At 35.4% G+C, this 25772-nt stretch overlaps 2 protein-coding genes across 2 annotated transcripts; both read left to right on the top strand.

Annotated features, from left to right (window-relative positions):
* Positions 1–3348: 3348 nt before the first annotated feature.
* On the top strand, positions 3349–4275 carry LOC127684272 (olfactory receptor 8K5-like). Its single transcript, XM_052181227.1, has one exon. It carries the CDS (start codon positions 3349–3351, stop codon positions 4273–4275), a length of 927 nt encoding a protein of 308 aa, XP_052037187.1.
* A 19654-nt stretch (positions 4276–23929) lies between these two features.
* Positions 23930–24886, top strand: LOC127684271 (olfactory receptor 8K5-like). Its single transcript, XM_052181226.1, has one exon. It carries the CDS (start codon positions 23945–23947, stop codon positions 24884–24886), a length of 942 nt encoding a protein of 313 aa, XP_052037186.1. The 5' UTR covers positions 23930–23944.
* Positions 24887–25772: the final 886 nt, after the last annotated feature.

The raw sequence follows: 25772 nt of genomic DNA, 5'->3' as shown, positions 1-25772 counted from the left end.
CATTGCTCGTCATTTGGAAATGATTGTTATGGGGTAAAGGCATAAAAATTTTCCTTGTGTATTTTTCTTCCTGCTATCTCTTTTTATTCAGCAGTCTTATATATCTCAGGATAACTGGAAACACTATTTAGATTAAAATGTCTTACAACTCATGATTTTCTTCCTATGTCACTACTGTTTGGAGTACAGACATGCAGTAGTACTATGGCTAGTTTAACAAGAAAATATTCCTAATTTCAATAGACAGTTGGTAGGATAACTTAAAGCACAGTTGCAGATAACTGATTTTGTTTAACGTGTAACACGCCATTTGTCTAAATTTAAAGATTGGTAAATAGATCAAACTTAAAGACCTATTTTTACATTAATGTTTAACTATTGATTTTTTCTCAATTTTTCTACTTTTTTGAAGTCATAAAGAAAACATGCATGCAATGTTATGAGATTTGAGTTATTTTACCTAAGAGTAGATTATATTCTTGATAAGTTATACTCAATTGCATCTACAGTATAAGAAAATACATATATATACTTAGAATGAGTCTACTTGTAGAACATTAAAATTTCTCTCTAGCTGTAACAGTTCCTGAGGTATATAATTGTACTTTAATCATACTTTTCATAGAAGAGAATGTGAGAATACCTTTATATTGTAGAAGTCTTCCAGACTTCACTAATCATTTATAATATTTTCTTTCTCTTTTTAAATTGTTCCATACTTTTTCTCACAGGGGAACTTGTAAGATGTCCTAGGTAAATAGCACCAAATATCAAGGTATTATTTTTAAATTTCTCAGAAGATTTAATTGTAATGATGTGACTTAAATAGATTAAATTTCCTCGGGGAGCTTTACTAAGAGGGAAGAAAGCTATAAACTCTCCCTTCACAAGGAAATCGCATTAGTAATATTAAAATGGAAAATCAGATTCTTTATTAAAGGTAAGTGGGTGCATACTTTCTTGAACTTCTATTACTAGATATGGGGGAATTTCTATTATATCCATAGATATAATGACCATATCACCACAAGGGAAGTAAGAGACAAATTCCTCAAGTGGACGAATAAAAGGTTGTTCTATTGAGAATTAAGGATCCATGGGACAGTATTTTTTAGAGTTAGAAATCATAAAATAGCCAAATATGTTACATCTAATTTATTGGTGAGAAAGCAGAGTAATATTTAAAATTTTCAATGACTGAAGAATTTAGGAATAAGATAATGTTTTACCAAAACCTTACCTATACAAAATGAGCACAAATTAGATTTCCAGATAAAATATTGGGTCCTCAGTCATGTTAGATTTCAAGATAAACATCTATAAATTGTAACATATATGCTGTGTAATTTCTAATTTATTTTTTACAATAAATGCTTGCCATGCAATTTTGGATGAATAACAATTTTCAAAATAAATACTTTTCTTATGCAATTTTTTAAAAGTTCAGTGGCATTTATATAATGTTATTAAATGCATTTTTAAGATTTTTTATTGCCTGGTTAATTTTCTTAGCAGGTTGCTCATTAATGGATTATTTTATGTTGAATAGTCATTACATAATTACAAGCACAGAAATGTGTGAAGAGTTGTAGAATGTAAATAGATTTCTACAATGAAATCACCTTTTATAAAACCTTCTATATCAATTTTAAAAACTTGAAACATTATTTTCCATAAAAGTTAAATGGTGAGAATTAGAAAATTAATTTATGTTCAAGGAAAATAACTACTAAGATACTAGCAAGAGAGTCAGCAAGCTAGAGAAGCTGTGGTAGAAAGCATTAAATTCTGAAGGTAGGTAGTACTTTACCTGGTACTTTTTATCCTCTACCATAAAATACTGTAACAATACTTTCCAAGATAGTTTTCAAAGATGACAGACTATTATTTTTGTTTGTGTACAAAACAGGATCTGAAAAAATATCTGGAATAAAAAGAGAAAAAGCAGAAAACCCTAATTTAGAAGAGAAAATAGGGCTTCCAAGTAGTCTCAGCAGGTAAGGACACTGGACACCCAGGACAACAGCCTGAGTTTTCTCCTTAATGTGAATGGTAAAAAGAAAAACAGAATCCTGCAAGTTGCCTGCGACCTACTTACTCCATGGTATTTATTTGGCTTCCACACACAAATAAAAAAATTAAGTATGATCATAAAACTCAGAAAAATGTATTGAAGTGCCCCAGCAGTGATGAACAGCACCTTTTCCATAGATACCATCTTAAAAATCGGAAAAGTAAAAGGAATACCAAATGCAGATTTTTAGATTGCTTCTCACTTCAATTAGCTGGCTACATATAGCCCCTGTTCCAAACTAAAGAACTGTATCACATAGTAAAATCGTAGTTTTCCTAGTTATTACTTTCGAATACATCACAAATCGTCATAGAACACTTTGTTACTCAGTTATTATTCTTAATAAAATCATGCATATGAAGTCAAACATTTCTGCTGAGGCCTGACAATACATTAAGAGGGGAACTCAAATTTATTAGGGTTAAATTGAATTCACTATTATTATATCTTTTCTAATTATTTACATTTATTACAAAAATAAAATTGTTATAATCAAAATACTTTTTAAAAATTTTAATTACACATCATTATATATCATTATATATCATATATCATCGATAAATCAAATAATAAAATTTTAAATAATTAATTACCTGCTTATAGAGTTTATTTCAAAAGTGAGAAAGGAAATAAAAAGTATTGAATTAAGCATTTGACTACTTTGGATATTGATTTAAATCATGTGTATTTTCAGGAATAGATTCTGATCATATAAGTTTTATGCTAATTTTTGGATTTTTCTTTATTGAAAATGAAATAGAGAGTAAGATAAGACAGAAATGTACAATAATCATTTTCACTTTACATGGCTGAGCTAATGCTTACCTAAGGAAGTGATTGTAACAAAACAAAGCACACTCATTTATCATAGCTACATCATTGCTATACAATATTAAATTGATTACATTGATTGTGAGATTACTTTTGACAATCTATGGCCTGGAGAAAATAAAGATTGCACCTGAATTTCCAAGAAGAATGGTAATCTGATATAATAATTAATGTGACCTTTACAAAAATGAATTTGCAAACTTACATGACTTTATTTTCTGTGTACTTACATAAACTCCTTGCTGAGTCTTAAATCTAATCATTCCCTATGTCTTTATGTGCTTCATATATATTCCCAATTTCAAAAAAGCTTGCTTGTGTTGTCTGGTTTTAATAAAATATTTAACTGTTCTAACTATGACAGTATAAAGTTTATATGGCAATGAAAGAAATCTAATAAGTCCTTACTGTTTGTTTGTGAAGAGTTAATTTTGGATCATCCAATGGGGCAATCAAATGCAACAATGCCAACTGAGTTTGTACTGATGGGAGTCACACAGACTTCTGAGCTGAAACTCCCTCTGTTTGCAGTCTTCCTTGCTATCTATGCAGTCACCGTGGTGGGAAACCTGGGCATGATCATTTTGACCAAGCTGGACTCTCGCCTGCACACCCCTATGTACTTTTTTATCAGACACCTTGCTTTCATTGATCTTGGAAATTCCACTGCCATCTGCCCCAAAATGCTGGTGAATTTTGTTGTGGATCAAAACACCATCACCTACTATGCCTGTGCCACCCAGATGGCATGCTTCATTATGTTCATTGTCAGTGAACTTTCAATCTTGTCCTCCATGGCCTATGACCGCTATGTGGCCATCTGCAACCCTCTGCTCTACAGTGCAATAATGTCTCAGAGGCGCTGTCAAGTGCTTGTTGGCATTCCATACCTCTACAGTACATTCCAGGCTCTGCTGTTCCCTATTAAGTATTTCACATTAAGGTTTTGTGGTGCTAATGTCATAAGCCATTTCTATTGTGATGTTGTCCCCTTACTACCTTTGATCTGTTCACATGTAGAAGAGACAGAGTTGTTGACTATATTGTTTTCAGCTTTTAATTTAATCTCTTCTCTTTTTGTTGTTCTTTTGTCTTACATGCTGATTTTGTTAACCATATGTAGAATGCATTCTGCAGAAGGTAGGAAAAAAGCTTTCTCTACTTGTGGCTCCCATCTGACAGTGGTGGTTGTGTTCTATGGTTCTCTACTCTTCATGTATGTTCAGCCTAAATCTGCTCACTCATTTGAATACGACAAAATGGCATCTGTGTTTTATACTTTAGTAATCCCCATGCTCAACCCCTTGATTTATAGTTTAAGGAACAAAGAGGTAAAAAATGCTTTTCATAGAGTATTTAAAAATCTATGAAGACTTATTATATTCAGTATTAAGTAATAATATGTGACATATAACTGCCATATGATATTTCCAAAATAGTTGCATTTAACTCGACAAAATTTTATTATAATTTAAATCAAGATATTGTTTCAAATTTTACTTAATTTCCCCCTTATAATAGAAATACAAATTTAATCTTGCATCCTTACTCTTATTTCCTGCTTCAGAATAAATGTTTAATTTAGTGATATCTAAATTGTTTTTGTAGTACTAATAAATAAAACAATATGATAAAAGCAGTCTCCCATTCTCTTCTAGAATCCATTATATACAGATATAAACTGATAAAAATTTAAGACTGATTGTGACAGTGTTTACTATTCATGTGTTTTGTAGCTTAGTTATTTTAATAGAAATATCCATTAATTTTAATATACTGCTGTTACTTTTAAAAATATGTACATTTATTACTCTTTAATTATGTTTTTGTGATTGATTTTGACTGTTTATGTATGGAAATATTAGTGTAGACCTCAGAGATTTTGGATTTCAAAGTTCCTGGAATTAAAGGCAGTTATGTTCTCATCAATATAGTTGCTGAAACAGCAAACCACTTCACACTGAACCATCTATGAAGCTCTGCACACACATTATTATATGTGACAGCATAGCTGCCTGTTTCCCTTTCATTTAACAACAGTGCTTTACTGACACTGAATTGTGAATGCATTACCATGGGGTTCAGAGGCCATTGCACAAAAACAAACAAAAGAGGAGATGATATCAAGGAGTTATTATAAATTGTATTTTATATATATGGTAGCTTATATTTATTAAGGTTTTATATGTAACATTTTTGTATTTTAAGACTCAGTTTGATATTATAATGATTTTCTTTTTTATTAGATATATTCTTTATTTACATTTCAAATGCTGTCCCCGTTTCTGGTCTCTCCCCAATGAAAATCCCCTAACCCAATCCCTCTCCCCATGCTCACCAATCCACACATTCCAGCTTCCTTATCCTGGCATTCACCTATACTGGATCATCTACCCTTCTCAGGACCAAAGGCTTCTCCCATTGATGCCCAAAAAGCCATCTACTCTTGCATATGAATCTGGAGCCATGGCTCCTTCCATGGCTATTCTTTGGTTGGTGGTTTAGTCCCTAGAAACTCTGGGGGTTCTGGGTGGTTCAAATTCTTGTTCCTATATGGTGCTGCCAACCACTTCAGTTCCTTGGGTCCTTTCTCTAGCTCCTCTAATGCAGAACCATTGCTCAGTTCAATGGTTAGCTGAGAGTATCCCCTGCTGTGTGTGTCATGCATTGGCAAAGCCTCCTAGGTGACAGTTATATAAGGCTCATGTCAGCAAGCACTTGTTGGCATCCACAATAGTGTCTGGGTTTTGTACCTGTATATAGGATGGATCCTTATGACGGGCAGTCTCTGGATGGTCTTTCCCTCAGTCTCTTCACCATACTTTGCCTCTGTATCTCCTCCTGTATTTTGTTACCCCTTCTAAGAAAGACCAGAGTCTCCATACTTTGTTCTTCCTTCTTCTTGAGCTTCACTTTGCCTGTGAATTGTATCTTGGGTATTGTAAGCTTCTGGGCTAATATCCACTTATCAGTGAGTGCATACCGTGTATGTTCTTTTGCAATTGGGGTACCTCACTCAGGATGATATTTTCTAGTTCCATTCATTTGCTTAAGAATTTCATGAAATGATTGTTTTTAATATTTGAGTAGTATTCCATTGTGTAAATGGACTACATTTTCTGTATGAATTCTTCTGTTGAGAGACATCTGCATTCTTTTCAACTTCTGCCTATTATAAATAAGTTTGCTATGAACATAGTGAAGAATGTGTCCTTATTACATGCTGGAGAATCCTCTGGGTATATGCCAAGGAGAGATATAGTGGGGTCCTCCAGTAGTAGTATGTCCAATTTTCTGAGGAACCTACAAACTGGTTTCCAGAGTGCTTGTACCAGCTTGCAATCCCACAACCAGTGGAGGAGTGTCCCTCTTTCTCCACAGCCTCCTCAGCACCTGCTGTTTCCTGAGTTTTTTTATCTTAGCTATTCTGACTGGTATGAGGTGAAATCTCAGGGTTGTTTTGATTTGCTTTTCCCTGATGACTAAGGATGTTGAACATTTCTTCATGTGCTTCTCAGCCATTTGATATTACTCAGTTGAAAATTCTTTGTTTAAATATGTACCCCATTTTTAATAGGGTTATTTGGTTCTCTGGAGTCTAACTTCTTGAGTTTTTTGCATATATTGGATATTAGCCCTCTATCAGATGTAGAGTTGGTAAAGATGTTTTCCCAATTTATTGGTTGCCATTTTGTCCTATTGACACTGTCCTTTGACTTACAAAAACATTGTAATTTTATGAGGTTCCTTTTGTCAATTGTTGTTCTTTGGGCATAGGCTATTGGTGTTCTGTTCAGGATATTTCCCCCTGTGACCATGTGCTCAAGGCTCTCCCCCACTTTCTTTTCTATTAGTTTAACTGTATCTGCTTTTATGTGGTGGTTCTTGATCCACTTGGACTTGAGCTTTGTACAAGGAGATAAGAATGGATCAATTTATATTCTTCTGCATGCTAACCACCAATTGAACCACCACCATTTGTTTAAAAGGCTATGTTTTTATACTGGATGGTTTAGCTCCTTTGTCAAAGATCATGTGACCATAGGTGTGTGGGTTCATGTCTAGATCTTCAATTCTACTCATTTGATCTACCTGCCTTTCACTGTACCAATACCATGCAGATTTTGTCACTATTGCTCTGTAGTACTGCTTGAGGTCTGGGATAACAATTTCCCCAGAAGTTCTTTTATTGTTGAGAATAGTTTTAGCTATACTGGCATTTCTGTTATTCCAGATGTATTTGAGACTTGCTCTTTATAACTCTATGAAGAATTGAGTTGGAATTTTGATGGGTGTTGCATTGAATCTGTACATTGCTTTTGGCAAGATAGCCATTTTCACTATATTAGTACTGTCACTTCATGAGCATGGGAGATCTTTCCATCTTCTGAGGTCCTCTTTGATTTCTTTCTTCAGAGATTTGATGTTCTTCTCATAAATATCTTTCACTTGTTTTGTTAGAGTCACACCAAGATACTTTATATTGTTTGTGGCTATGGTGAAGGGTGTCCTTTCCCTAACTTCTTTCTCAGCCTGTTTATCTTTTGAGTATAGGAAGGCTACTGATTTGGTTGAGATAATTTTATATCTGGCCACTTTGCTGAAATTGTTTATTGGCTGTAGGAGTTCTCTGGTGGAGTTTTTGGAGTCCCTTAAATATACTATCATATCATCTGCAAATAGTGATAGGCTGACTTCTTCCTTTCTAATTTATATCCCTTTGACCTCCTTTTGTTGTCTAATTGCTCTAGCTAGAACTTCAAGTACTATATTGAATAAATATGGAGAGAGAGGGCAGCTTTGTCTAGCCCCTGATTTTAGTGAGATTACTTCAATTTTCTCTCCGTTTAGTTTGATGTTAGCTAATGGTTTGCTGTATGTTGCTTTTACTATGTTTAGATATGGGTTTTGAAATCCTGTTCTTTCCAGAGATATTAACAAGAAAGGATGCTGAATTTTGTCAAATGCTTTTTCAGCATCTAATGAAATAACGATGTAGTTTTTCTTTGAGTTAGTTTATGTACTGGATTATATTGATGGATTTCCATATATTGAACCCATTCCTGCATCCCTGGTATGAAGCCTTCTTGATCATGGTGAATGATCTTTTTGATGCGTTCTTGGACTTGGGTGGCAAGAATTTTATTGAGTATTTTTACATCAATGTTCATAAGGGAAATTGGACTAACAATCTCTTTATTTGTTGGGTCTTTGTGTAGTTCGGGTATCAGAGAGATTGTGGCTTCATAAAATGAGTTAGTCGTGTTCCTTCTGTGTCTATTTTGTGAAATAGTTTGAAGAGTATTAGTGTTAGGTCTTCTTTGAACATCTTATAGAATTCCTCACTAAATCCATCTGTTCCTGTGCCATTTTTAGTTGGGAGACTTTCAAAGACTCCTTTTATTTATTTAGGGGTATGAGACTGTTGAGATCACTTACTTTTTCCTGATTTAAGTTTGGTATTTGGTATCTGTCTATAAAATGGGCAATTTCATCCAGATTTTCCAGTTATGTTTAGCATAGGGCTTTACAGTAGCACTGATAATTTTTTGAATTTCCTCAGTTTCTGTTGTTATATCTACATTTTCATTTATAATTTTGTCAATTTGGATACTGCGTCTGTGCCCTCTTGTTCCTCTAGCTAAGGGTTTATCTATCTTGTTGATTTTCTCAAAGAACCAGCTCCTGGCTTTGTTGCTTCTTTGTAAAGTTCTTTTTGTTTCTACTTGGTTGATTTCAGCCCTAAATTTGATGATTTCCTGCAGTCTACTTCTCTTGGATATATTAGCTTCTTCTGTTCTAGAGCTTTCAGGTGTGCTATTAATCTACTAGTGTATGCTCTCTCCGGCTTCTTTTTGGAGGCACTCAGAGCTGAGTTTTCCTCCTAGCACTGCTTTCGTTGTGTCCCATAAGTTTAGGTATATTGTGCCTTCATTTTCATCAAATTATAAGAAGTGTTTGATTTCTTTCTTGATTTCTTCCTTGACCAAGATTATCATTGAGGAGAGCAGTGTTCAATTCCCATGTGTATGTGGGCTTTCTGTTGTTTTTGTTGCTATTGAAGACCAGCCTTCATTAATCCATAGGTATTTGATAGGCAGCATGTGATTATTTCAATCTTCTCATATCTGTTGAGGTCTGTTTTGTGACCAATTACATGGTCAGTTTTGGAGAAGGTACAATGAGGTGCTGAGAAGAACGTATATTCTTTAGATTTAGGGTGAATGTTCTATAGGTATCTATTAAATCCATTTGACCATAACGTCTGTCAATTTCACTGTCTCTCTGTTTAATTTGCATTTCCCTGATCTGTTCATTGATGAGAGTGTGGTGTTGAAGTCACCCACAATTATTGCATGAGGTGCAATGTGTGCTTTTAGTTTTAGTAACATTTCTTTTACAGATGTGGATGCCCTTGTATTTGGAGCATGGATATTCAGAATTGAGAGTTCTTCTTGGTAGATTTTTTTCCTTTGATGTGCATGAAGTGTCCTTCTGTGTCTTATTTGATGACTTTTGATTAAAAGTTGATTTCATCTGCTTTAAAATGGCTACTCCAACTTGTTTCCTGGGACCATTTGCTTGGAAAATTGTTACCTCTTATACTCTGAAATAATGTTTGTCTTTGACACTAAGGTGTGTTTCCTGTATGAAGCAAAATGCTGGGTCTTGTTTATGTATCCAGTCTGTTAGTCTATGTCTTTTAATTGGGGAATTGAGTACATTGATGTTAAGAGATATTAAGGAATAGTGATTGTTGCTTCCTGTTATTTTGGATGTTATTTTTATGTTTCTGTCATTATCTTCTTTCCCATTTGTTGAAAGAAGATTACTTTCGTGCCTTTTCTAGTGTGTAGCTTCACTCCTTGTGTTGGTGTTCTCCACCTATTATCCTTTGTAGGGCTGGATTTTCAGAACGATATTATGTAAATTTGGTCTAATAATGGAATATCTTAGTTTCTCCATCTGTGGTGATTGAGAGTTTTGCTGGGTATAGTAGTCTGGACTGATATTTTTGTTCTCTTTGGGTCTGTATGAGATCTGCCCAGGATTGTGTACCTTTCACAGTCTCTGGTGAGAAGTCTGGTGTGATTCTGATAGGTCTACCTTTATAAGTTACTTGACAATTTTCCCTTACTGTTTTTAATATTCTTTATTTATTTAGTGCATCTGGTGTCATGATTATTATGTGCCAGGAGGAATTTCTCTTCTGGTTGAGTCTATTTGGAATACTGTAGGCTTCTTGTATGTTCATGGGTATCTCTTTCTTTAGATTAGAGAAGTTTTCTTCTAAAATTTTTCTTCTATAATTTGAAGATATTTACTGGCCCTTTAAGTTGTAAATCTTCACTCTCTTCTATACCTATAATCCTTAGATTTGGTCTCTACATTGTGTTCTGGACTTCCTGGATGTTTTGAGTTTCAAACTTTTTGCATTTTGCATTTTCTTTGACTGTTGAGTCAATGATTTCTATGGTATCTTCCTCACCTGAGATTCTTCCTTCTAGCTCTTTTATTCTGTTGTTGATGCTTGCCCCTATGACTCTTGATTTCTTTCCAAGGTTTTCTATCTCCAGAGCTGTCTCCCTTTGTTACTTCTTAGCTGTTTCTACTTCCGTTTTTAGACCCTGGATGGTTTTGTTCAGTTGCTTCACTTGTTTGTTTGTGTTTTCTTGTAATTCCTTAAGGGATTTTTGTGTTTCCTCTTTAAGAGCTTCTACCTGTTGATCCATGTTCACCTGTATTTCTTTAAGAGAGTTATTTATGTCCCTGAAGTATTCTATCAGCATTATGAGATTTTATTTTAGATTCAACCCTTGCTTTTCCAGTATATTGGGATATCCTAGACTTGCTGTGGTAGGAGAACTGAGTTCTGATATAGCCTTGGTTTCTGTTACTAGGGTTCTTGTGCTTGCCTTTTGCCATATGATTATCTCTGGCATTAGTTGGTCTTGCTGTCTCTGAGTAGGACTTGTCCCTCCTGTGGGCCTGAAAGCCTGTGTCCATACTCCTGGGAGACCAACTCTCTTCTGGCAGGGTCTATGCACAGAAGGCTATGGAGCTGCCTGGCTCCCTCTTGCATATGGTGATTGGAAGACTCCTGATCCAGCTGCTGTACTGATCATATGCCCTGTGCACTCCTAGCTATTTCCCTCCAGAGATATATTGGAGAGAAAGTGGAGATCTTACCTCCGCACTCAGAAGTGGAGGCACTGCTGGGAGATCACACTCCTGGGAGGCTGTGCACAGAAGACTGTGGAGCTGCCTTGTTCTCTGGTGCAAATGGTGATCAGAAGGCTCCTATCCCAGGTGCTGCACTGATCATCTAGTTGCTCCCCCTCAAGAGAGATATTGGAGAGAAAATGAAGATCTCACCTCCGTGCTCAGAAGTGGGAGCACTGCCGGTAGAACACTCTCTGCTGGCAGTCTATGCTCAGAAGGCAATGGATCCACCTGGCTCTCTGGTGCATATGGCTTATAATGATTTTCTTATGTTTGATATATGTATTTAAGAGTATTCAACAATTAATGACTGACAGTTCAAGGTCACTTAATTTCAGCATTTTGTATTGATTTTGATAGGTATCTTCTGAATGTTGGAAATAATAGGACATGTGGCTTTATAACTATCCTCATCTTCCAGTTACATTCAAGGAATCTGGCTTCTCAAAATATTTGAAAATATAATTTTGATTATTTACATTATTAATTTATTTATTTTTAATTTATTCCTTAAAAATTTTACATGGATATAATGAAATATGATCAAATAGCCCATCTCATTTCCACAAACTTTCTCAGGGGAGTCCAATTAACATGTCCTCCAAACTTCATGTTCTCCTTTTCATTTTAGTTTTATTTAATAAAACCCTTTCAACCTTCTTTGGAAACTGTTAGATTTTTTAATGTTTCCTGTTTTTCTACAGTAATTATAACAGGTTCAGATGGCATTTCAATGTAGTTCTAATAAAATTATATTTGGTTTGTGTGGTCTTAAAGTACTTTTTCATACCATTATCAGTGCTTTGTCTAGTGAAGATTTTACTCCATTTGTTCACTCAGAATATATATATAAACCCTTTTCCCTTTCAAGATATGTGATTATCAAATATTTTCTCCCATATTCTGGTTTATAAACTTTTATTTTTCTTCCATTGATGTGTTTTTATTCTCTTTACATGCCAAGCATTACCTCCCTCCCAGTGCCCCCACCAGTCCTGCCCCAATCCCCAACTTCCCTTCTCCTTTGAGAGGGTAGAGACCCATGGTGGATATCTCCTACCCGAACACATCAAATCTCTTCAGGACTAGGTACATCCTGTACCACTGAGCCCAATTAAGGGGACAGATTCTATCCAAAAGCAACAGTTTTAGGGATAGTTCCCACTTCAGTTGTTAGGGATCCCACATGAAGAAATAGCTGCACATCTTCTCTCCATAAATGTATAGGGCCTAGGTCCAGCCTGAGTATCCTCTTTAGTTGGTGGTTCAGTCTCTCTGAGCCCACAAATATCTAAATTATTTGACTCTGTTAGAATTCATGTATAATTTCTATCTCCTTAGGGTCCATCAATCCTTACACCAACTCCTCCATTAGAGGCCCTGAACTCCATCCAATGTTTTGCTCTGTGTCTTTACATCTGTTTCAGTTAGCTGCTGGGTACAGCCTCTCAAAGGACAGTTATGCCAAGATCCTGTCTGAAAGCATAACAGAGTATCATTACTATTGCCAGAGATTAGTGTTTGCCCATGGGATGGTTCTCAAGTTGGGCCAGTTGTTGGTTATCCAGTTTCTCAGTCTCGTCTCCATCACCCTTCATTTCTTGTAGACGGGACAAATTTGGTTTGAAAGTTTTATATGTGGGTGGTGCTGTTACCCCTCTACTTGGTATTCCTGCCTGCTACATGAGGTGGCCTTTTCATGTTCCATATCCCTACTGCTATGAGTCTCAGCTAAAGTCACCCGCATAGACTCTCCCATCCCAGGTCTCTGACATATGCTAGAGATGTTGCTACTCCCTCCACCCACAGCAGCAGCAAATTTCCATTAATTCTGGCCCTTGATACCTCTCTCCTTTCTTTATCCACACCTGATCCTAACCACTCCATTACCTTCCCTATATCCTCACCCACCCATCTCCCTCCCTCCATCTGCCTGCAATGACTGTTTTATTCCCCCTTATATGTGATAATCAAGCATCTTCACTTGGAGCTGCCTTCTTGCTTAGCTTCTTAGTGTCTGTGGAATTTATCATGTGTATCTTGTATGTTACAGCTAATATCCACTTATAAGTGACTACATGCCATGCATGTCCTTTTGGGTCTGAGTTACCTCACTCAGGATGATATTTACTTGTTCCATCCATTTGCCTGCAAAATTCATGATGTCCAAGCTTTTAATAGCTGAATAGGTTGCCATTGTGTAAATGAAGCATATTTTCTGTATCCAATCTTCAGTTGATGGACATTTGGTTTATTTCCAGTTTCTGGCTACTATAAATAAAGCTGCTATGAACATAGTGGATCATATGTCATTGGGCTATGGTGGAGCATCATTTAAGTATATGCCCAGGAGCTATATAGTTGGGTTTCAGTTAGAACTATTTCCGATTTTGTGAAAAACCACCCAATTGATTGTCAGAGTGGTTGTGTTTCTTTGTTCAGTTTCTGTTTTGATGACCTATTACTTTGGTGAGAGTGGGGTGTGGAAGTTCTCCACTACTAATTTGTGGCAATTAATGTGTAATTTAGGATTTAGTAATGTTTCTTTTACAAATGTGTGTACCCTTACTGTTGGTTTATAGATGTTCACAATGGAGAACTCATTTTGGTAGAATTTTTCCTTTGATGAGTATGAGGTGTATTGATAAGCTCACCAGCTCTTTTGATAAGTTTTGGTTGAAAGTCTATATTATTAGATATTAAAATAGCTATTCCCACTTGTTTCTTGGGTCCATTGCTTGAAAAACATTTTACCAGACCTTTATTCTGAATTAGTGGCTATCTTTGTTTCTGAGGTGTGTTTCTTGTATGCAGAATGATAAATCCTGTTTGCACATCCTCTTGTTAGCATGTGTCTTTTTATTGGTTAATTGAGTTTATTGATATTGAGAGATATTAATGACTATTGATTGTTAGTTCCTGCTATTTTAATGTTGGTAGTATTTGTATGTGTGCTTGTGTGTTTGTGTGTGTGTGTGTGTGTGTGTGTGTGTGTGTGTGTGTGTGTGTATGTGTACTTCTTTTCTGGTTTTGCTGTGAAATGATTCCCCACCCCTGACTTGGGTGTAGTTTTAAGTTCCTTGTGTTCTAATTTTCCTTCTAGAAACAGAGTCCTGTGCTGTACTCTGTAGATTGAAAGATATTGCTTAAGTTCAGTTTTATCATGGACTATCTTAGTTTTTGATCTATGGTGATTGAGAAATTTCCTGGTTATGGTAGTCTGGACAGGCATCTGTTGTCTCTTAAGTTCTGGATGACATTTGCCAGGATTGTCTGACTTTCAGTGTCTCTGTTGAGAAGTCAGGCATAATAGGGACAGGTCTGCCTTTATATGTTACTTGACATTTTCCCCTTGCATCTTTTAATATTATTTTGTTGTTTTGTACATTTAGTGTTTTGATTATTATTTGGGAGGAGGATTTTCTTTTCCAGTCCAATCTATTTGGGGTTCTGTATATTTCTTGAATATTTATAGCTATTTTTCTTTAATCTAGGGATGTTTTCATTTATAATTTTGTTGATGATATTTTCTGGCCCCTTGAGCTGGGTGGGAATCTTCACTTTCTTATATTCCTATTATTCTTACATTTGGTTTTCTCATAGATCATAAATTTTCTGGATGTTTTAAGTCATGAACTTTTTACATGTGGCATTTTCTTTCACTGAAGTATCAATTTCTTCTATGGTACTTTCTACATCTGAGATTTTCTCTTTGATCTCCTGTATTCTCTTGGTGATGTTTTGTGTTTGTTTTTGTCATTCTCTTTTCTAGGTTTTCCATCTCCATGGTTGCCACCATTTGTGTTTTCTTTATTGCTTTCATTCCTATTTTCAGGCATTGGACAGTTTTATTCTTTTCCTTCACTTGTTTGATTGTATTTTCCTGTATTTCCATATATTTGCATATATTTGTTTCTTCTTTAAAAGTGTCTACCCATTTCATTTTACTTTTCTGTATTTCTTTAAGGAATTTATTTATTTCCTCTTTAAAAAGCCTTCATCATCTTCATACTATGAGATTTAAGACCATTGTCTTGCTCTTCAGGTGTGTTAGGATATCCACAGCAGGCTATTGCAGGAGATCTGGGTTCTTATGGTGTCATATTGCACTGGCTTTTGTTTATTGTGTTTTATTTTTGCCTTTAACCATTTCATTGTCTCTGGTGTTGCTCAACCTGATAGTCCCTGATAGTATCAGGCCTCCGGGACTAGTTGTTCCTGAAGGTTGCCACCTTGGCAGAAGGAAGAACTGTGTCCTGTAGAGTGGAGTGCAGAGCCACAATTACAGGTGTAGGTGTGGATTAGAAGGCGGGGCACAGACTGGACAGGGCAGACTCCTGGTCTGCTGGCATTTCAGGGGTCCCAGTAGTCAGGGGTTTGGGCGCGGCTATCTTGCCTGGTTCTCCAGGGTGGTAGCAAGCTTCCTGGGATGCAGGCAGAGCTATGGGCTAAAGATTAACTGTTTAATTCTAATTAGCATTTACATAAATTACATTTGCTAGCTCTATTTTGTTCTCTCACTGAGAAACTGAGAATTGAATTGCCTTTGCAAATTCAATTCTGAGGAGATTGACTATGATTTCTCATGTTTTCCAAAGTAAATACCCATTTATATTTTATCTCAGACAGTTTCATGAACTTAGGTTATGATATAACTCTGTGATTCTACATTTTACACAATGTGGTTGTTTATCAAGTTGAACTCTGCTCCTATTTTCATACTACACTGACAGATGGGTTGGTACTAATGTACTTCCAATCTAAGTCCAGTCACTTCTTTAACACTGAAAAATTGGCTTCTGTGCTTTATATTTTTATATTCACATTGGTACTTACGATTTATTGCAGAAATTGATGACATATGTCCTTTAAAATGTTAAATATTATGATAAAATATTATTTGAAACAGTTATGTTTAATGTGATTGCCAGCATCAAATATGTTCTGAATATTTCTTCAAGAAGTAGAAAGCATGAAGGAGTGTTACATATATTTGGCTATAGTCCTATACATGCTACTTGTCTATTTGGTATAAAAGATATCAATAAATGAATAAACTATCTGCTTTTCTTCACAGAAATAAATATTTTATTGCAAAACTGACATGATTCAGTTTTGCTGAGTGTATTTTGTTTGTATTGATGAATAATAAAAGTGTATGGAAAGTGAATATACTAGTGAGAGTAAAGAGCAGTGCAAATAACAGAGGGCTTTGTTAAGAAATCTGAGGTAATATCCATTCATTAGTGAGTACATACCATACATGTCCTTTTGGGTCTGAGTTACCTCACTCAGGATGATATTTTCTAGCTCTATCCATTTGCCTGCAAAACTCATGATCTGACACTGGGGGATGGAAAAGAACTGAAGCCCTGAGGGCCAGGAGAAATAATGGAAACAAGAAAACCTCTGGAGATAGGAGGTTGGGGGGACCCTCCAGAATGGACCAGAGACCTGGGAGTTGAGAAACTCAGAGGACTAAGAGGGAAGGACCTTAGATGAAATGCCTGACAGTAGGGAGAGGAAGATTACAGAGCCTATCTCTAGCAGGAAGACAGGGCTTCAAATTGGGGAGAGGAGGCCAACCCACAGTCATAACTCGATCCATAATTTTTCCTGTCTGAAATAATTACAGGGATGGAAATGGACAGGAGTCTGAGGAAAAGAAGGTCCAGTGACAGTCTCAAAATGGAATACAGCACAAGGGGAAGTCCCAAGACCTGACACTATTACTGAGGCTATGGAGCACTCACAAAAAGGGACCTAGCATCACAGCACACTGAAAGACCCAACAAGCAGCCAAAAGAATCAGATGCAGATATTTTCACCCAACCAATGGACCCATTGTTGACCAGCTGACCCCATTGTTGAATTAGGGTAGGCTGAATGAAACTGAGGCCAATCCTTTAGGACTACCAGCAGTCTCAATTAATCTGGACCCCCAGGATCGGGATCTCTCAAACACTGGACTACCTAACAGGCAGCATATACCAGCTGACATGAGGCAGATAACACACATACAATAGAGAACTACCAAGTCTGTGTTCATTCAGAGATGATGCACCTAACCCTCAAGAGACTAGAGGCCCCAAGGAATTTAAAGGTCAGGTGGGATATGGGGTAGGAACTTCCATGTGGAGACAGGGGGAGGGGAGGAAGTATGGGATTTGGAACAGAGGTTGGACAGGGTTGGCCCATGGAGAATAAAATTTGGAGTGTATAAAAATAATAAAAAATAAATCTGGGGTAGTTATGAAACACTGTATTAAATTTGTAGTAACTGGTCCTGTCTTGCATCTGAGCACACCTTGGGGGTATGTCAGCTTTTACATATATCAGCTTTTAGGCGGATATACAAAGTTCAAATTTGTGCTTCCTGCTCGTGAAATACTTGATGATATGAAATAATCAGTTATGATTGTGCTTATATAGAGCTGTCCTGGAAATAGTAAGCACGCTCTTCTTGGAATTATTTTCTGTATTAGTAAGTGGATAATCCCACCTACACACAACATGATGATCATCACTATATAGTTTCTAATCATCATATTAAAAATTAAAAGTTAACAGTCCGCAACATAAGTCATCACTAACAGCATTAATCTTTTTGAACAGGTGAGCCTCTAAAAAACACAAAGCCATGCCATGCAGACAAAAATAAAAGATGGTTTTCTCCTAATTAGCATTTTTCATTCAGTTGTTGATGAAAAGAAAATGCCTAAAAGTAAAAAGAAGCTGAAGATAAAGAACTCACATGCAATGTATTTCCATCATACTGTGATGGGACCCTTTTCTTCCTCCAAGGCAACAACACAGATAGCATTACTAAATATTTTATTATAGAAAATGCATTGAAAATCTTCAATGTGATAACAACCCCATTGAAAATGTGATGGCTATTATAAATAAGGCTGCTATGAACATAGTGGAGTGTCCTTATTGCATGCTGGGGAATCCCCTGGGTATATGCCCAGGAGTGGTATAGCAGGGTCCTCTGGAAGTGTCATGCCCAGTTTTCTGAGGAACCGCCAGACTGATTTCCAGAGTGGTTGTACCAACTTGCATTCCAACCAGCAGTGGAGGAGTGTTCCTCTTTCTCTACATCCTCACCAATACCTGCTGTCTCCTGAGTTTTTAATCTTAGCCATTCTGACTGGTGTAAGGTGAAATCTCAGGGTTGTTTGATTTGCATTTCCATAATGTCAAATGATGCTGAACATTTCTTTTTTTTTTTCATTTTTTTCTCCTTTCTTCCTCCATACCCTCTCATAAATATCCACTTATTCTTTTAAGTTCATGGCCTCATTTTTGTTTATATAAACATATGTACACATGTACAAATATGTGTATATATACATGTATTTGCATAAGTATTCATAAACAAACAAATATAAATATATTTTCATTGATACATAAATACAACCTTACAATGTTACTTGCATACATGTTTTCAGTGCTGACCATTTGGAATTGGATAAGTATTTCGTAGGCCTTTCCCTGTGAAGTATGATTTCTCTAGTTCTCAGCATTCTTTGGTGGCTTGCGTTTGTTTATGTAGGGTTGTTTGTGTAGGATTAAGACCTTATGGACTTTCCCATGTTTGTGTTAGCATATCTATTGGTGTTCAGGTCATGTTTAGGCAGACATGTTGGTCAAACTTCATGGGGTAGCTTATGTCATTTCTAAGAGACACAACTTCACTGTAAATTTCCTATACATCTCATTCTTATAATCTTTCTGAACTTTCTTCTGCTTTGACCCATGAACCATAGGTACAGGAATTGCCCTTTTAAAGTATTGCACTGATGATTAACATTTCTTAAGGTGCTTCTTAGCCATTCTAAGTTCTTCAGGTGATGGTTAGCTCTGTACCCAATTTTTTAATTGCGTTATTTGCCTCTCTGGAGTCTACCTTCGTGAGTTCTTTGTATATATTGGATATTAGCCCTCTGTCAGATGTAGGGTTGGTGAAAATCTTTTCCCAATTTGTTGGTTGCCATTTTGTCCTTTTGACAGTGTCCTTTGCCTTACAGAAACTTTGTAATTTTATGAGGTCCCATTTGTCAATTCTTGATCTTAGAGCATAAGCTATTTGTGTTCTGTTCAGGAACTTTCCACTTGTTCCCATGTCCTCAAGGGTCTTCCCCAGTTTCTTTTCTATTAGTTTCAGTGTGTCTGGTTTTATGTGGAGGTCCTTGATCCATTTGGAGTTGAGCTTAGTACAAGGAGATAAGAATGGATCAATTTGCATTCTTCTGCATGCTGATCTGTAGTTGAACCAGCACCATTTGTTGAAAAGGTTATCTTTTTCCACAGGATGGTTTCAGCTCCTTTGTGAAATGATGCATTTCTGGGTTCATTTCTGGGTCTTCAATTGTATTCCATTAATCTACCTGCCTGTCTTTGTACTAATACCATGCAGTTTTTAACACTATTGCTCTGTAGTACTACTTGAGGTCCAGGATACTGATTCCCCTGGAAGTTCTTTTACTGTTGAGAATAATTTTAGCTATCCTGGGTTTTTTTGTTATTATAGATGAATTTGAGAATTGCTCTTTCTAACTCTATGAAGAACTGAGTTGGTATTTTGATAGGGATTGCATTGAATCTGTATATTGCTTTTGGCAAGATGGCCATTTTTACTATATTAATCCTGCCAGAAGCTGGAAAGAACCCAGATATTCCTCAGTGGAGGAATGGATACAGAAAATATGGTATATTTACACAATGGAATACTACCCAGCAATTAAAAACAATGAATTCATGAAATTCTTAGACAAATGATTGAGTCTGGAAAATATCATCCTAAGTAAAGTAACCCAATCACAAAAGAACACACATGGAATGCAGTCACTGAAGTGGATATTAGCCCAGAAGCTCTGAATATCCAAAACACAACTCACATATCAAATGATTATCAAGAAGAAGGAAGGAGAGGTCCCTGGTCCTGGAAAGGCTTGATCCAGAATTGTAGGGGAGTACCAGGACAGAGAAGTAGGAGGGGGTTGATAGGAGAATGGGTGGAGGAAAGAGGGCTTATGGGACTTATGGGGAGGGGGTAACCGGGAAAGGTAAAATCATTTGGAATGAGAACAAAGAATATAGAAAATAAAAAATAAAATGTGATGGTGATGATGATCTTCATTATTTTACAAGAATAAACTAGCAACACAGTTTCCTTAATGCCTCAGTTTTTGCCAAGTCAATCAGGGATCATAAACCCTTTGGGTATCCATGAAAATCCTCAAATTATTATGATTGTTTATCCTTTTTATGAGCTGCCTTTATGTTTTCTCAGTGGGGAAAGTTGTATGACATCAATGTAATTTTTTTAAGTCTCTCAGATAATTTACAATAAACAAACCAAACAAATTACATGCTATCACCTCTGGGAACATCACAAATTGTGAGAAAATTATAAATTCCTTCTCTCAAGAGCAAAAGAGAGAATAATTTTGGAAGAGGAAATCAGAATCTTGGTGGATGGTGAGTAGAAATTGCCACAGGTATTATTGCAACATGAGCCTTATAATCCTCCTTGACTTAGATTCTATGATTCTTTTGCTGATTCTTGTATTCTATGATTCTTTTACACAAGAACTTTAGCTCTCACATATAGTGCAGAAATTAAATACATACTTTCATAATTGTTACTATACATAATTATTTCCTTTGGAGGAAAAATAAGATTTTATGAACTTAACCACTGCTGCACACTCTTTGAGGATCAATGTGGGATTTGGATATTGAAAGTAGAAAAGAAAATTAATAGAACACTAGAAATTCTATCATTGATCTAATCAGTTAAAATTATTAATATCAGGCTTCCTGGTGAAAATGAGAAATGTGAAGTTTCATTTGATTTTCAGATAAATGTAAAAGTAAAATTATGTTTTACACTTTTATAATTAACATATAAATTAAATGTGACTATATATAGACCACCACTTCGAAATGGAGTATTTTAAAGTATTTCAGTGCAGTTGCACAAAGTAAAAATTGATTTCATTATGAATGTCACCTGGACAGTGCTCACAGGCTTTCTTCCTTTTATATAGTGTTCACAATACTGCTTAACTTCTGATTTTTTTTATAATGCTAAACACTGTAAATATTAAGCAAATGAAAATATATAACAATTTTAAAGTGATAAAAAGCTGTGGAGAAAACTGAACACCTGTTAATTCCTAAATGTTGTGATCATTCATATGGTTTTAAAAATCTGTACCACCTCTTCATAACTCTTGTCATCTGTGTGTTTTAAGGTCAATCTTTTGTGAAGTTATTTTGCCTGTTTATCATTGATTCACAATAAAATAAAATATATAAAAACTTAGATTTTTCATTGTAAAATAAGAATACTAAAAAGCTAACATACCTAGATATTTTCAGTAGTTTGTAATCACTGACACTGAAAATAGAGACAGATTTGAGAAATTATCTAGAGCAATTGGTGGAACAAGTTAAAAACTTCAAAGTAAAAAGAAATTGCTACTCTGTTCCTTAATTATTTTACTCAGTTCAACATGTTTCATAATGCTACAATTATAATAGCTGTGTTCAGGTAAATTAAAATTTCAATTAGAAATAGGTTTTTCATTATTATTTGTGAGTGAAGATGGGCCATTAAATTACAGTAGGACTAAATGGCAAAGCAAAAGATAGATTCAGCTAGGAAGGGGACAGAGATGTCACAGCAATGTGCAGTCACCCAGGCCTCATACTCTTTTTAGAGAGTAAAACCTAACACTGAAGAAGAGCAGGTTCCTAGAACTCTTGTCAACAACCACAGATTACACTTTATGCCTATTATATTACACTACATTCCAAGTTACAATCTACAGAATATTCTACCCCGAAAGAGTATAGCTTCTTCTCAGCACCTCACTGAACCTTCACTAAAATTGACCCTATAATTGGACACAAAACAAGCCTCAAAAGATACATGGAAGTTGAAATAATCCCTTGAATTCTATCAAATCACCCTGTACTAAGGCTGGACGTCAATAACAACAAAAACAACAAAGTCCACATTCTCATAGAAACTGAACTACTCTCTACTCAATGATAACTTTCTTAGAAAAGAAATAAAAGACTTTCTAGAATTCAGTGAAAATGAAACACAACATACCCAAACTTATGGGACACAATGAGAGCAGTGTTAAGAGAAAAATTCATAGCACTAAGTGCCTTCATAAAGAAGTTGAAGAGATCCTATACTAACAACTTAACACCACACGTGAAAGCCCTAGACCATAAAGAATCAAATATACCCAAGAGGACTAGATGGCAGGAAATAATCAAACTGGGGTCTGAAATCAACCAATTAGAAACAAAGAAAACAGTATAAAAGAATCATCAAAACCAAGAGCTGGTTCTTTGAGAAAATCAACAAGACATATAAACCCTTAGGCAAACTATCTATTTCATTAATAAAATTTCAGATTCACATTCATATAATGAAGAGTAAATACTTCTAGTCATTTCTGCATAGATACACAACACCATTTTATGATAGTTCTTAGTAATCTAATACTTTTAAATGTTCCAAGTAATTTTCAAAACCAGTATTATCAGCTCATTGGCAATGTAATTGGACCCTACAAACACTTGCAGAACTAGTTCATGATTTAATTTAAATATAGTAGAAAGGAAGAAAAGCAAATGTGAGTTTGATTTACTCTTTTATTTCTATATTGTAGACTATGGTACAACTGTAACATTTATCCATGTCGTTGCCTCTATGGAATAGTACTACATAACCCTCCCTACTCTTCCTCAAATTCGTGGCCTCTCTATTAGTAACTTTTATTGCACACATATATGTATATACAAGTATTCATATACATATACCCATTATATGTATATATATGATAAATATATAATTCTTAAATGTATACTGTTTATTCCCTATAATATTATATGTATGTTTTCAGAGCTGATCATTTATTACTAAGTAAGCATATAGCTTGCTTTGCAAGCTTGACATAGTTGTACCTTCTTAAATCAATCATTACAAGCCTTACACAGGACCTTAAAAGTCCAAACACAAAACTAAATTTAAATGTCATTAGTTTTATGTAGTCTCCACCTTTATATTAATAAATATCCAAGCTCTATAAGAATTACAATACATAAATCAAAATTTATTAAGAAATAATATGGTCCTCTAATGAAAGTAAAATGCATTCAATATTTCTGCACAATAATCTATGAATTGTGCTACCAATAGCTGAGAAAATATTAAAATCATTTCTCAGCCATTAGAATGCAAATTTTATCATGTCTTTGGCTCAAGTAAGAATTTAAATAACTTTGAGTGTATTTAGAAGGTAGAGCATCCCATCTAACATTTAGAATCTGACTTTAAAAATCATCTTTCCTCTTTTAAATTAATGATTTTATTTATTTATATTTCAAATGTTGTCCCCCTTCCTGGTCTCCCCTCCACAAATCCCCATCCAATCCCTCCTCCCCTTTGTCTCTATGAGGGTGCTCCCTCACCTACCCATTCTCTCTTTACCCCTCTAGCATCCCCTGTCTCTGGGGCAACAAGCCTCCCCCACAGGACCAAGTGTCCCTTCTCCCACTGATGCCAGATACAGCAGTTTTCTGCAACACATATAATGGGAGCCATGGACCCATCCATGTATAATCTTTGGTAGGTGGTTTAGTCCCTGGGAACTATGCAGTGTCCATTTAGTTGATAAAATAATTTTTCTATGTGCCATAGAAATATAACATTTTATCTTGTCTTTGAATTTACTTGACTGATTGTATGCTTTTGGAAATTTTGTGTTTTTTCAGAAGGTTGAAATGAGGCACGGGAACTCAACAGTGCCAGCTGAATTCATTCTGACAAGAATCACACTCAGGCCCGAACTGCAGCTTCTGCTTTTGGGAGTCTTCTTAGTCATCTATGGAGTTGCCATGATAGGCAACATGAGCATGATCATTTTGACCAAGTTGGACTCTCGTCTTCACACACCTATGTATTATTTTATCAGACATCTGGCTTTCATCGATCTTGGCAATTGCACTGTCATTTACCCCAAGATGATGGTGAGTTTTGTGATGAGCCAAAACGTGATCTCTTACTATGCTTGTGCTGTGCAGATGGCATTCTACATTGCTTTCATCATCAGTGAACTCTTTATCTTATCTGCAATGGCCTATGATCGCTATGTGGCCATCTGCAATCCTCTGCTCTACAGTGTGATCATGTCTCAGAGACGCTGTCATGTTCTGGTGGGCATTCCCTATCTCTATAGTGTCTTCCAAGCAGTGATGATAACCAGTAAGATTTTTACATTGACTTTCTGTGGCTCCAATGTCATTAGCCATTTCTACTGTGACAATGTCCCTATGTTACTTTTACTGTGTTCAAATGCAAGGGATATAGAATTGTTGATCATATTATTTTCAGCACTAAATTTAATATCCTCTCTCTCTGTAGTCTTAGTATCATATCTTCTTATTCTATTGGCCATATATAGAATGCATTCTGCAGAAGGAAGGAAAAAGGCCTTCTCAACTTGTGGTTCCCATCTGACAGTTGTGGTAGTATTTTATGGGACTCTACTCTTCATGTACTTACAGCCCAAATCCACCCACTCATTTGAAACTGATAAAATAGCCTCGGTGTTTTATACTTTAGTGATTCCCATGCTTAATCCCTTGATCTACAGCTTTAGAAACAAAGAAGTGAAAAATGCTGTTCTAAGAGTCTTTAAGTATCGATGTAAACTTTGTACTTAATATTTAATGTGGAATGATTTCAAAAATGTGATAAATATAAATCAATATTAATGTTCTATATTAGGATGTCCCTTTTTATGGACAAAGAAGAAAACCTCATGATAATATTTAGAAAATTAGAATGCATCAATGTAGTCACACAAAATAGGTCTTAAAGAATTCCATTAAATGTTACTTCTTCTCCCTATTATTTCTTGCTATTGATTCAATACAGGTCTAGCAGTTCCACTGAACAAATATTACACAAATGGGAGCATATGTTAATTATTTGTCAGTGGCATAAACTTGGTTGTTTGGTTTATAGGGATTTTTGCTGACTTTTATTTTGTGGTTTTGGGTATTTCTCTGCTTAATCTTGTTTTAACTTTATATTTTGAGTTTAAACTACTAAAATATAATCAATATCATGTACAAGAGCACATATGAACCCTGTATATCTTTACGTTGTATGATTTTCTGTTCTTTAGACCTTTTATATTTCATTAGAATATTATTTATTTCTAATGTTATTATAGATGATGGCTGAAACTTACTGGATATTTCCATTTATTTTTTTTGAATGTCATGGATTTCCAGATATTTCTGGTCCTATTTTCTTATTTAAAAGATGTACTCAAGTCTAATGTTATATTCAGAATTTTGTATGTTTTTCTGGAATATTCACAAGATTATCAGAAGAATCATAAGGGAATAATAAGTGTAATAGTTTGCAAATTATTTCAAACACTCCCCCCCCCACACACACACAGAGAATTGAGTCTCCCACATACACACCACCATCACCACTAGGGTTACTGATTTTATGATTGTTTCTATTGCTTTTTGTACATTTGCTTAGTGAATATGGTTACAGATATTCTGTATTTTGTGTGTGCTCTATTGGAAT

Source organism: Apodemus sylvaticus, chromosome 5, assembly GCF_947179515.1.
Source record: "Apodemus sylvaticus chromosome 5, mApoSyl1.1, whole genome shotgun sequence".
Classification (NCBI taxonomy): domain Eukaryota; kingdom Metazoa; phylum Chordata; class Mammalia; order Rodentia; family Muridae; genus Apodemus; species Apodemus sylvaticus.
Note: the sequence above shows the minus strand (reverse complement) of the source record. Positions and strands in the feature narration are given on the sequence as shown.

What these genes read in the sequence shown, in the direction of transcription:
- LOC127684271 (XM_052181226.1), top strand. Translation starts at nt 23,945, where the DNA reads ATGAGGCACGGGAACTCAACAGTGCCAGCTGAATTCATTCTGACAAGA.
- LOC127684272 (XM_052181227.1), top strand. Translation starts at nt 3,349, where the DNA reads ATGGGGCAATCAAATGCAACAATGCCAACTGAGTTTGTACTGATGGGA.